The sequence below is a fragment of the Hemicordylus capensis genome, chromosome 3 (genome assembly GCF_027244095.1).
Source record: "Hemicordylus capensis ecotype Gifberg chromosome 3, rHemCap1.1.pri, whole genome shotgun sequence".
NCBI classification, from domain to species: Eukaryota; Metazoa; Chordata; class Lepidosauria; order Squamata; family Cordylidae; genus Hemicordylus; species Hemicordylus capensis.
The window spans coordinates 346,287,780-346,301,070 of NC_069659.1; the positions used below are offsets into that span (position 1 = coordinate 346,287,780).

General features: G+C 44.0%; 1 protein-coding gene across 15 annotated transcripts in view; it reads right to left on the reverse strand.

Moving 5' to 3' along the window:
• Positions 1-13,291, reverse strand: part of MCF2L2 (MCF.2 cell line derived transforming sequence-like 2) — a 440,334-nt gene that overhangs the window by 27,313 nt on the left and 399,730 nt on the right. For 10 of the 15 annotated variants that reach the window (XR_008318527.1, XR_008318525.1, XM_053304949.1 and 7 more), the window contains 3 exons: positions 8,309-8,398; positions 6,447-6,470; positions 2,466-2,537 (listed from right to left, as the gene is read on the reverse strand). The exons of 1 other annotated variant lie outside the window; for it this stretch is intronic. Coding sequence is in view for 12 of the 14 variants with exons in the window: in XM_053304949.1 (XP_053160924.1) it covers positions 2,466-2,537; positions 6,447-6,470; positions 8,309-8,398 (186 nt within the window). In the remaining 2 variants the exon portion in view is untranslated. The remainder of the gene's footprint in view (positions 1-2,465; positions 2,538-6,446; positions 6,471-8,308; positions 8,399-13,291) is intronic. 4 more of the 15 variants (XM_053304946.1, XM_053304942.1, XM_053304943.1 and 1 more) reach the window with 3 other exon arrangements.

Genomic DNA, 13,291 nt, shown 5'->3' on the forward strand with positions numbered 1-13,291 from the left:
AAGGGACCGCTCGTGGGGGAGGGGGCACTGACGCGCCCCCTTGACTGCTGCAGCGCTGCTGCACTGAGCAGGAAACATTTGTATTAACAAAAATTTTAAAAAAATATTTTTTTGTCATGGCGGCACCCCCCACGTGACCAGAAAAGATGGCGCCCGGGGCACGTGCCCCCCTGCCCCCCCTATAGTTACGCCTCTGGAATAGAAGCATGTATTCTATTATGAAGGGGTAGGCCTACCACCAAAATGTTTCTCTTTTCTAAGTCTAGAAGTTTATGATGGGTGGTGGTGGTAGTGTCTCTGCACATATGTGAACCCATCAGGGTGATGCACAGAGACCACACAGAAGAACGGATGGTTTCTTGCCATGCTGGGGGCTGCATGCAACTCTGGGTTTGCACTCTGCTTCTGGCATGCCCAATTCCACATGTTTACAGAAAGTGCACCCTGAAACCTTCACAAAATTACAGTGGGTGCTGGTGAACGTGCAATTTGCATGGGGAGCCAGCTTTGAAACAATGGGAGAGACCAGTCCCTCTCTGCCAAGGGAGATAAAAGCATTAAGGCAGCTCTGACTGGATTAACTACCCACCCAGGTTTTGTACCAATGCTGATTAGAATGCCCTGCTCTGTGCATAAGCATGCATTGCAAGATTTGGGGGTGGAGGCAGAGGGATAATGCACCCAAAGAGTAACAATGGGACTCTAGTCCTACTCATTCAGAGCCATTCAGTAAAGGAAAGATAAAACTGTGGCACCCAAAGCGGTATACAGTCATCCCTTGCTAACCGCAAAGGTTCCGTTGGCAAATTCGTGGGTGGAGAGCAATTGAAATCAATGGGAATCAGGGGTTTAGGGGAACTGCAGTCGCAAAAAGACAGAAAAATCAAAGAACAAATACCAAAAAATTCAAAATCACTTTAAATCATGAGGCGTTGGCAGGGTCAGCAAAAGGAATGAGTGGATTGAACCTCTGACCGCCCCCCCACACACACATTGTAGAACACCCCCCCTAAAATCACAAAAAAAAAATCTCACCAAACCACAGATACTCAGATCGTGTTTGGCAAGACCAATCACAATTTCCCAGTCATGGATACTCAAACTCATGATTGGGAAAACCGCCGTTGGCAAGGGATGACCGTAATTATATTAGCATGCAAAGAAGGGCACAGAAAGAAACCTAAATGAGGTAAACAGCAAACAGTAAACCCAATGGAAAAATGAATTACAAGTATACAAAGAAAGAACAAGAAATGAATGGAGCAGTGAGGAAAGCACTGCAGACATAAATGGACAGTGTCAAGTTTTTCCAACCACATCTTAAATGGTTTCACAAATGATGCTGTGAATGCCTTTTAGTCTGCTTGTGTCACTTGCAAATGTGGCCTAGAAAGTAGAAAGGACATTTTTAAACCAACTGTGTGAGAAAAAAGAGGTTGCCTTACCATTTGCAGTTTAAAAAAATACTTGTATTAATAGTGGCTGACATCCTGACTTAGGCTGCACACTTGCCAGGTGAGATGAGCCCATGCAGCAAAAAGCTTCTACTAACGCAGCTATGGTGATCACAGAGAGGTGATTTTCACCAACCTCCCCTTCCCCCAGAAGCATCCAGCACCACCTGAAATATGTCCCTGAGGGTCACTCCGCTCTCAGGGACATAATTTCATGTGGCAACAGGCACTTTTAGGGAAAGGGGATGAAAATCGTCCTCCGTGCCAGCACCACTGCTCCAATAGTCAGAAACCTTCCGCAACATGGGCATTTCTTCCAGATGCACATAGGCAGCTTTAGTCAGGATATCAGCCAATAACAATATATATCTTCACTTTTAAAAAAATCTGCTGCCCAATTCATAAGGGCCCACTTTTTGGTCAATTATTAGACCATTCAATTAAACACTGCAGCCCTACAATTAAGAAAAGTTGATTATGCCTGAAGCCATTTTCACAAGTGAAACTTAAATGACTTATCTGCATTTCCCCACTTGTAAAAATGTGACTATACATTGCACCTGCTGACTCCACCCACAACTTCCACATGCTCATCAGGTGTGTAGGCTATTTCACACAATTGTGAACCTTGAGATCTGGGTTCCCAATTGCATGTGCATAAAACCTCTTTCACACATCAGCTGGAGGTTGGAGAAGGGACCGGTGGGCACAATTCTGCTCTACACATTCAGTGAATGCATGGAGAGAATGTCTGAAGAAGGCTCATGTAGCTTTGCCCAGAGCACCGCCCTAATTAGAACTTGGCAGGCAGAGCAGGAAGATGTGAGTCAGGCAATGAAGTGATGACATAGCAGCTTTCAAAAAAAGTGAATATTCTTAAATATGGTGATTCAGAAGTTTGCATGGACTCTCAAACAGATAATGTGATCATGAAAAGATGTGCATTCCATGGATGATTCCAAATGTCTGCCACGAACAATCTCCATGCATTGAGTCAATATATAGAGATACCTTCGAACCCCAGAGGAGTTGGGTCGCTTTTTATTTCATGCCTCTTGACTTTAACTGCAGGAACAAAGGGACCTGTGTGAAGTTTTCAGATGACAAGATTGGAAACACAGTTAGAAGTTCACCCCTGCTCTCCTGACATGGAAAGGAATGAGACTGCCCCCTAACAGCAGGAAATTGTGTACCATATTGTTAATTCACTGATATTAGAAATAAATATTTTGCAGATATAGAAGAAAAAGATTGTGTAGTTCACAACTAAGTAGTGAGCCCCTGGTGGCGCAGTGGTAAAACTGCCGCCCTGTAACCAGAAGGTTACAAGTTCGATCCTGACCAGGGGCTCAAGGTTGACTCAGCCTTCCATCCTTTCGAGGTCGGTAAAATGAGTACCCAGAATGTTGGGGGCAATATGCTAAATCATTGTAAACCGCTTAGAGAGCTTCGGCTATAGAGCGGTATATAAATGTAAGTGCTATTGCTATTGCTAGTTTAAAGAGTCTTGTGACACTTCAGAGACCAACACATGTATTGCAGTTTTGTGAGCAACAGCCCATTTCATTACATGCATGAAAACACTGTAAAGAGTAAGGCAGGACAGGTAGGAAGCCTACATTCTATTCAGACACTGCATTATTTGTGTGTACAAATGTCCGCACACATGTATTTTTGTGTGCAACAGGGGTGTAGCTATAATAGGGCAAGAGGAGACAGTTGTCTGGGGGCCCACTGCCTTGCCCCCCCCTGAAGCAAGTCACATGACTGACTCCCCCAGCCGTGCACCCTCCCGGTCTCCCTTCAGTTGGATTCATCCTCTGAAATCGATGTGAGTGTTAAGATCAGGAGCTACCAGAACAGCAGGTCTTTCTCTAGTACCATTAAATGACTTGCATCGTCCACAATTTACAAAACCTTTTAAAAAATAATTTAGGATGATGTTCTATTGTGGCACATAGGAGATAGATAGATAGATAGATAGGTAGGTAAATTTTTTACTAAACTTTTTGTTACCACTATTCAGCCTCATTTAAGATTTCTTTACTTCATCAGCTGAGCTTCAGTGAGAGGGAGGGGGGCATTTTAAAATCTTGTCTCTGGGCCCACTACAACCTTGCTACACCCATGGTGTGCAATACGTTCATTTAAAAAGTGAACCTGATTGCAGGCCCCTTTAAATGTAGGAAACTGAATAGGAAATGAACCACTGTATGTGTGTTGAACATAATCTGTGCATAACTAAAATGTACGTAGGTTCGGATCACATACAAATTTGCACATGTGTGCACTAGCTGACACATGCTCATTAAATTTTCTTGAGGAAGTCCCACTGAAATTAGGCATGTCTTACTTGTCCTTTTAATTTCAGTGAGGCTTCCTCACGTAAATTAGGTCAGAATGTCATCAGTCACTCTGCAGAGATTGTATCTGCTTTGAACATAATGTGTGAATAAGGTCATAGACTGCAACAAACCTATGCAAAGCCTCAAAATATAAGCAGGGAATCACATAAGTTGTACTCAGTACTCATGAGCGGTATTCCCTCTAAGGCCTGCTGCTCAGCTAATTTTAGATCCCGCTCAGGTTTGATCAAGAAGGTCCTACTCTGAAGGCATGTGCACACACACTGCCTTGATACTGCCACCCAGAACAAAACTCATTCCGCACACAGATAGAAAAAATTAGAGAGAACACTGCTCATGAGTACCAAGAATTTGTAGAAGAGCATCCCAAACATTAAAAAAATATATGCTCAAATGAGTACCAGCCGAGACTGCCTCACTAGCCTACCCCCTCCTCCCACTGGTCACCCTTACTGCCACTCCCTTGCTGTGGCTCCCACTGCCCTCACTGCTGCTCACTCACTGCCACTTGCCAATGGCTCTCCGGGCCTCTCCAAAGTGGAAAAGGCCCTGTTCTCATCTGCAGACAGGAATAGGGCCTTTACTGCTCCTGAGAGGCCCAGAGAACTGCTGGGAATGGACAACAAGAGCATCAGGAGCACGGAGGGCGGTAGGAGTGGTGGCGAGGGCAGGAGCTGCCCATGGTGTGTGAGGGGCTGCACCACTGAAGTGGCAGAGGAGGAGGAGTTAGCTAGTTGTCCAGTATCTGTGAGTACCAAACTATTTCTGCTGGTAGTCACTTGAGGACCTAGTCTTAAAAATTATGTAAATCCCTGAACAGAAGTATAGTTCACCACAACTGAGGATAAACTTGCTAACTGGGCAAAGAGGCACCTTTTTAACGTGGTGATTCTCTTCATTTAGCAGGGGGAGAGTAACTGGCCCTATCCACCCCCAGCACAGTACTTCCAGTGACTGTTGCTGGTGTGTGTCTTATGTTTCTTTTTAGATTGTGAGCCCTTTGGGGACAGGGAGCCATCATATTTATTTGTTATTTCTCTTTGTAAACCGCCCTGAGCCATTTTTGGAAGGGCGGTATAGAACTCAAATAAATAAATAAATAAATAAATAAATAAATAAATAAATAAATAAATAAATCATCAGCAGCCAATTAAAAAAAGCAACTTTACTGGGAACAGCCTATATTCTGCAACGATATCTATAACAACAGCAACAACATTGACAATAACATTCAGCCATCCCAGGTCCTTGGGAAGGACTCGATGTCTGGATCAAACAAACCAGTCAATAACACCTGTCTGACTGTGTAAATAAATAAATAATAAAGTTAACAATATCCTCTTAGCAATGCTAAGTTAATTATAGTTATTAGTTAATACTAATTACAGTAAGTATAATTACTAAGTTACTACTAATTAACTTAGTATTGCTAGGATGACCAGTTACTACTGCTGTTAATTTTTACCATACTTTGTGTATGGTAATTTCCTACCTATTTTCTCTATCCCCATGTGTGCATTCATTATCTCTCTCTCTCCGGACACATTCTGACATAACATAGAACCATGGGTCCAATGGACCCGTGGTTCCATTCCCACCCCACACTCTTCTGTCCGAATTTGGACGTAATGGAGAACAGGCTCTCTGCAGTCAGGGAGACTGCAGAAAGGAGGAAGAACTGGCTGTGAGAGCTTCCTTCTTACTTGAAGGACATCTTGCACAGCCAATCACAGGCGGAGAGAGGGAGGACCTTCCTCCCTCAACTCCAGTTTGAGACAGCTGAGCCTTCAGTTCCACATTCAGACGTACTGCAGGCTGCAGTTAACCTCAGGTTGGAGCGGCAAAACTCATTACAACCTGAGGGTTCAAACGGGAGTTTGGAAGCGAAACTTGGGTTGCTCTCCAAAAGGAACTGGAGTTTCCTGAATTCGGACTTACAGGTTTGGCAACCTCTGGACTCTTCATGTTATGTGCGAATGGGCACGCTCTCTCTCATATAACACTTCATGAAGCTGATAAAGAGGATTGTAGACTATGAAAGCTGATACTACAACAAATGTGTTAGTCTTTAAAGTGCCATAAGACTTCATTGTTTTTTGCTGCAATAGATTAACATGGCTACCACATTGGAACTAAGTTGTAGCAACCTGAAATTCTTAGAGAATGTGGAGCCTTCTGCAAAAATTGACTTATGCCTAATAGTGCTGTACCTTTTAATATACATATGATGCCCTAGCAATGAGTTCTTTGTGTTGACATTTTCGACAATAAACCTATGGCAAATACCTCAGTATTTGAGCATATGAAAACCACTGTCACAAACCATTTGCTTTGACCATAGCTGATTTCCCAGCTAAGAGAAGCAAGCTGTAGGATGATATGCACATTATATTTCTGCTATCACTTTGACTGTGAGAACTCCATTTTAGTTGAGAATTGTTACATTTTTCACTCTTTTCCCTAACCGCTGAGGTGTATATAATGCTGGCCCAAAGCTCTTCTCTCATTTTTACCTACACTTTTGTGATGGTGAAAGGGGGTGTGTGAAGTTCTTTTGTGGGGGGTCCAAGAAAGCAGCCTCAAGATTTCTGAGGCACAGATAATTTAGCAATCAATGCATTCTTACCTGACCAAGTTGTGCCTCTGTGAGCTGTAGCAGCAACAGAAGTGTTTTAGCAAGCATGCATCGATAAACATGCATTGATAAGCAAGCTTCAAAAATACTGAAGCACTTTTGTGGGTTCCCTACAGGAGTACGTAGTTTTAGCTGTCTTTGACGCTCCTCCAACACCCCAGGACTCAAATATTCACTGATCATTGCACATCACTCAGGACTACCATTTTCTGAACAGAAACAACCTCATGGAAATCCAACCAAAAATCATCCAAAGCTGCCAACTAATATGTTGCAGTAACCACAGGATACCCCAGGGTAAGATTCAGGAGCACAGAAGACCTTCCCTTCCTCCTCCTTCCCTGCTTCCTTCATTGCACTGAGAGATTGTAACCGCTGCAGGACCACTCATTTGTTTGGCACCTCATATTACTTGCTAAAATTCCGAGGGGTCACATCCACCTCTTCCTCTCCACCCTTCCTGTCATTGTCATTGCATCATATATTACTTGATTGTGTCCGGCAGTTACTAATGTGCCAGTCCCAGCAGCTCTTCTCACGGTCAGTGTGAAGAGCTGTAAGGGGGTTTGCAGGGAGAGTGGGCTTAGCCCACTCTCCCCGCAGATGATCAGAAGGCAGCCCTGGGCAGCCGGATCGGCCGCCCACTCGACTGCCAGTTCTGTCATGGAGCTTGCGGGGGCTGTGGGGATCGGGGGGCCACATGGACCCCGGAAGTTCCAGGATGCCCCGCACAAGTGCGCGGGGCATCCTGGAGAGAACTCTGAGCCCCGGTTGAGGGTCTACCCATGTATTGCCGTGTGCCGCGGCAACACACGAGCAAAAAGACGAGGTTAACAGAGTGCTTGCTCCATTAACCTCATCTTAGGGGAGGGGTATTTAGGAGGGTTAGCTGCCGAGAGCTGTGAGGTTCCCGTTGCAGCACACGATCGCCCAAGAGCGGGCTAGGCTCCCTTAGCCCACTTTGGGGCGATGGTGAGAATAACCTCCCAATCTGCATGTTTCTTTATGATACAAAGAAAGGAAATGTGGCAGACAAGCATCAGGGCAGGTAGCAGATTGCGAGCAGAGGCAATCATTTCATTCACTAACACTGCCTTAAACCATGTCTGCCTAGTGCAAATCCATGAGCCAAATCCATCTCGGAGGCTTTCCAATATCTGCATTTGCTTTTTTAAAATCTGTGATATGAACAAAGCTGTGTAAACTCCATATTTGATTTTTTTTTAAACTCTGTGCTACTGTGACCCAAATTTTGCAATCTGTGTAAATCATGCAGGCTAATCAAATTTGCATGCTTTCCTTGGTTTGCATAGTTTATTCCTTGCTTATGTCATATACACCTGCCCTAACATCATGTATTTTGCAATCTTTAGGATGGTTTGTTTGCCTTTGTAACAACCCTGAAAGAATTTCTTTTTTCCATTTCTGTTTAAAAAAAAGGGGGGGTGGGGAGAATCAAGGCCGAGAGGCACTTTCAAGAAGGGCTGGCCAATTGGTACTGTGCAAATTCAGTTTCCGCTTTAGACCAGAAGAATGGCTTCCCTTGAGTCTAGCCCAGGCAAGAAGAGGCTCATGTGTCAGAAGTGCACTTCCACAGCAGGCTCACTGCTGACATTATGCATGCCCATACACAACCTGAGAATAAGCTGCCCCGAACTGCGGCACTTGGACATCCTGGTGGTGCAGCTGCACAGTTCATAATGCAGTCCCCGTGGCGGAGGTCTTGCGCCTGACCCTGTCTCCTCTTTGTCTTGCAGAGCAGACTTTGGGGTTGGGTTGAAAGGTCTCAAGCACCATGGCGAGTGTACCAATGCTAGTAGAGAACAGCAGCTCAGGGGTTAGTATGACTGTACCTTTGGTTAGAGCAGATGTGTTAGTTGTGGTGCTGATGGAGGAAGCTAGGGAAAAGCGACGGGTAACATCTCTCTCTTTAGATTCTGGATCTGGGAGAAGAGATAGATGCAGATCAAGGAAGGGTTAAGAGTGAGCAAGCAAAGAAGGGAATACAGGAAGGATAACAGCAACTGGGAGAGGATTTAAAAATGGCACCTTATTTGTTTTACTTAAAACTGAAATAGAGGGGGGTTTCTTGGCCCTATTTACATGAGCAGGGATACTGGAAATGGATTAAAAAGTTGATTCCAAGCTTGTTATATTGATATAGTCCTTGCTTATAGGGGCAGGGAATATCTGGGGGATTTAGCCCATGCTCTTGTTCACCATGGGGGATTTTAGGTGACCATCATTACCTAGACCACCCTACTAATGACCTGACAATGGGTGAATCCTAGTCGCCTTTGCCAAGCAGTAACTTATCATGATGTGCATGTAACCATTTGAAGAGCTGATAATGGAACTTGTAATGTTCTGACAAGTGAAGAGAGAATTTATTTATTTAGATTTATTTTAGAGATTTATGTTTTGACACTTTCTCTATAAAATGCTTCCCTGGAATTTTAAGGGACTGAATGAGGACAAACATTTACCATAGTGGTCTGGTAAATCTATATTGTCCTTTCAAGTGGTGAGGAAAATTGGGCAGAACAATAAAAAAGGCCAGTTCCCTGAGCGAGTACATGCACACAGTATGGGAAGTCAACACTTGGGAAATGATGCCTGGATTTACCCTCTGTCCGGTAATGAATAGGTCACTGATGTTTTGCCTCGAATTTTCTGTTGATACTTCTGTACACACCAGACAAGTATCGTGAATTTTATGAGAGGAAACAGAGCTCTCTGTTACTCAGGACTCCATCCCACACTGCCCAGGATCGGACTTAGCTGTTGGCTGTGCAGACACATCAGTAATCAAAGAAAGAGAGTTAAGAAGTTTTTATCTCAGGATAATTGATCATGTAAACAAGCCCTAGGAGTAGGGTTTCCATTGGGAAATATTACTACTTAAATAATTAGAGTGGATGCCAGCTTCATAGGCAAAGATGGTTAAAAAGGAAACAAAACAGCCAGAACTTTGCATTAAACATGAGTGAATCCCTATAAAATAAATGAAGATGAGTGTGATGGCTAAAATGACACATTTTGTCATGTGGCTGTATGAAAACTTTCAAAGATCGGCAAAGGAAATGCTAGTTTTCTGGTCTATTGGGGCTGAAACACCAGGCAAAATAAAATCCCAGGGGCCATTTAGATACAAAGGGGTTGCATTGATCCTCTTAAAGTCAGTGCAGTTTCAAACATTAAAAGAAGTGGGGAATTTACTCATGCTAAAGTAACGTTAATTAAAATGTAATTAGTAATGTAGTAAGATGATGAATTTAGAATCCCAGTAGGGGCAGAAACCCATAATGCAAACTGAATACTGATTTGATTGGGCATGTGTGTATCAGGAAGTAATGCCTGAAATGAGTTGGTCTTCAAAACCAGGTCTTGAACTCTTTGCAGGTACTTTAGAATTGTGCTACATTGTGACCTGAGTCTTTTCAAAACCAAGTCTGCATATGGGGAGAGAAGGAGGGCAGGGCCCATCTACACTATGAATTTATCTGAGTCTTATAGCAGTTCATGTGTCTTGCCTTCCCTAAAAGAATCCTGGGGACTGAAGTTTGGTGAGTGCTCAGAATCCACTGTTAGAGATCAGAAGCTCATCCCTCACAGATCTCCAGTTCCCACAGCTGAGGCAATGACAAACCAGTTTGAATCTGTATTGTAAGAATGCCTCCTAGTGATGAAAAACAATGATTTGTATTTGATGGCTTCTGAATGCACAAAAAATCAGAAGTGAACAGAGTGTTTTCGGCTAATTATGGTACAATTTCCTGTAGATCACAATACAACACAAGTAGTTCTGGTAGGAACTAATCTGCCTACTTTCCTTTCACTATCCTTACAACTGAACTAAATTTGGTCCAGATCAGTTAGGCAGTTCACAAGTTAAGCCACTTGGGCCTCAAACGTCCATGCATCCACCAACTTGAATTGGGGTGGCTGACATCATCACAAACTATACCTTAGAGGTGGCCCTATGTGTCCCTACAATTATACCAAATGTAGTTCAAATTGGTTCCCACTTGCACCTCAAATGTTCACACATCTGCCATCTTGAAACAGGATGGATGACATCATCACAAACTATGCCATTAAAGTGTACCTACAACTGTTCCAAATTTGGTTCAGATCAGTTAAGTGGCTCACACGTCAGCCCACTTACACCTCAAATGTCCACGCGTCCGCCATCTTGATTCAGGGTGGACGACATCATCACAAACTATGCCATTAAGGTGCCTCTACAACTTTTCCAAATTTAGTTTGAATCAGTTAGGTGGTTCATAAGTTAGCCCACCTGCACCTCAAATGTCCATGCGTCTGCCATCTTGATTCAGGGTGGATGACATCATCACAAACTATGCTGTTGAGGTATACCTACAGTTGTAGCAAATTTGGTTCAAATTGGTTAGGTGGTTCACATGTTAGCCTACTTGCGACTCAAATGTTTAGGTGTCTGGGGTGGATGATATCATCAGAAACTATGCCACTGAGGTGTCCCCATGTGTCCCTACAACTGTACACAACTTGGTTCATATTGGTCCAGGCATTGTGAAGTTGGTTGGGGTGGAGGGATTCATACTCATGTGCACGCGTGTGTGTGCGCGCGCGCGCACACACACACACACACTGCAGGCAGTGTTCCCTATAAGAAGGATTCCCAGGTGTTGTTGAGTACAATTCCCAGAATCCCTAGCTTCAATGGCCTTTGGCTGGAGATTATTGCCAGTTTGAATCCCTGCTGGTATGTTTCCCAGACTATAGGAATTACCTATATTGGACAGCAGCGATATAGGAAGATGCATCATCTCACACTGCACAGGAGATGGCAATGGTAAACCGGTCCTGTATTCTACCAAAGAAAAACCACAGGGCTCTGTTGTTGCCAGGAGTCGACATTGACTCGATGGCACACTTTACCTTTAGTCAGTTAGAATTGCTCACAGTATTCCAAATGTAGCTGCACCATAGAATTCTATATAACAGTGTTATTTCTGGGGCAACATTAGAAGAAGATAGCGGTTGCTGTGACTGTGACTACAGAAGCCTGAGAAGCTTCCCTCAATATAACAGGAATGGTTGCCATGGCCTTTGGCTACTGATTGTGGGAGTTCTAGTCAACAGCAGCTGGGAACCCCTTTCACACGGAACACTGCTGATGACCTTAATATATTAGATGCAGAGATTGGGCCTCACCCACTTGAAGGCATAACAGAAAAAGACAAACACACACACAAACTCTTGTGCTTATATTTTTCTTCTGGGAATTTTCCTTGCCACAGGGTCTTTAAGGGCAGAACCAATTTCTGCTTGGCATTGTAATTATCCAAACAGATACTAAATCCTAACCACCAGATATAAACATGGGCAGACACTTTAGATGATGAAATTCTTCAAGGTGCTAGAATGCCACCACCAAGTGCTTGTCCTAGCTTGAGATATACAAACAATGACTCTTTTTTAGTAGCTAGTAAAGATGAATGCTTGCAGTCATCCTACGAAAATGCTGGCTGCAGTTCTGCGTAAATTCTGCAGTTCATCACCTTTTCCATGGAAAGCCTGCATACCATTCAAAATGCTCCCAAAATTTTAAAAGGGTTTGAGAATATTTATTCTCTCTTTCTTGTGGTGCTTGAACCCGTTTTCAGCCAATGAAATTGACTGGAGATAGATTCAAAGCAGACAAATCCTTTTCCTGACACAATGTGGCTGCCTTGGGACATAACGGGGAACCTGAGGCGAATTCACACGAGGTTCATCGCCTGTGTCGTCCGAATGATCAGAACCACAGTTCCTGGACCCAATTGAGGTTCTGCTCTTGCCCCCAAACCTCTGAATTGCCCCCAAACCTCTGGAGGCCCCCTGCTGCAAGTTAAGCATTATTTTGGTTTATATTTATATTTTGGTGCGTTTCACTCACCAAACCAAGGGTCCATTGCCACTGCCGTGTCATCCAGATTGGGACTGAATTCTCAACCGGAGTTAAGAGAGGAAGGACAGGCCTGCTCTAAAGCATTGTTTCTCAACCACCGGTCCATGGACCAGTGCTGGTCCGTGAGGCATCACTAATAAAAATTACTCCCCCCAAAAAAACAATGGGGGGGCCACCTGGAGCTCTCTGGATAACATTCATTCATTCATTCATTCCTTGAAACTAACATTATCCAGCAGAGAGGGCTGCCTGGAAATGAGCGCCAGAGAACCGCCCAAAATTGGTTTTTTGGGAGGTGCCTGGGAGTGGGGGTGAGGGGGCGACCCCCTTACTAACTGCTGGTCTGGAAAACTTCGCATGAATAATGTACCGGTCCATGACTCCAAAAACATTGAGAAACACTACTCTAAAGCATACCTTGCGGTCTTCAGAAGCCACTCCCACCCCAAATAAAGTTTTTTGTAACTAATGATTGGAGTTTGTTCAAGCTCACAAGTCTGTCTTTGCAAGAAATAGGGATGACATCTGTCTGTCATCCTTATTATGGGCAGAGCACACAGAATGTATTCAATCAGTGGCAATTATGAACAGGTAGCAGTTTTGTATAGGTGGTGGCAGCAGCAGGGAAAGAGTGGTATTATCTTAAGAAGGAATCGGAGGTGGCAGCTGAAAGTACAGGAGAGCTGAGTTTCCTGGACCCAGTCAAGTGACGCAAGAATTACGAGCAACAGATTGGGTGACACAGAGGCGGTCCTTCTATGAGGCAAGGTGAGGTGGAGTACCAGTGAGGTGTAAAGATGCCCTCCTGCCTCTGCTTTTTAAAAAAGGGTAAGAGAGAGAGGAGGCTGTGCACAAGGGGGCAGCATTTGGCTCTGTGCCTCAAGCACACAGAGGTCTTGAG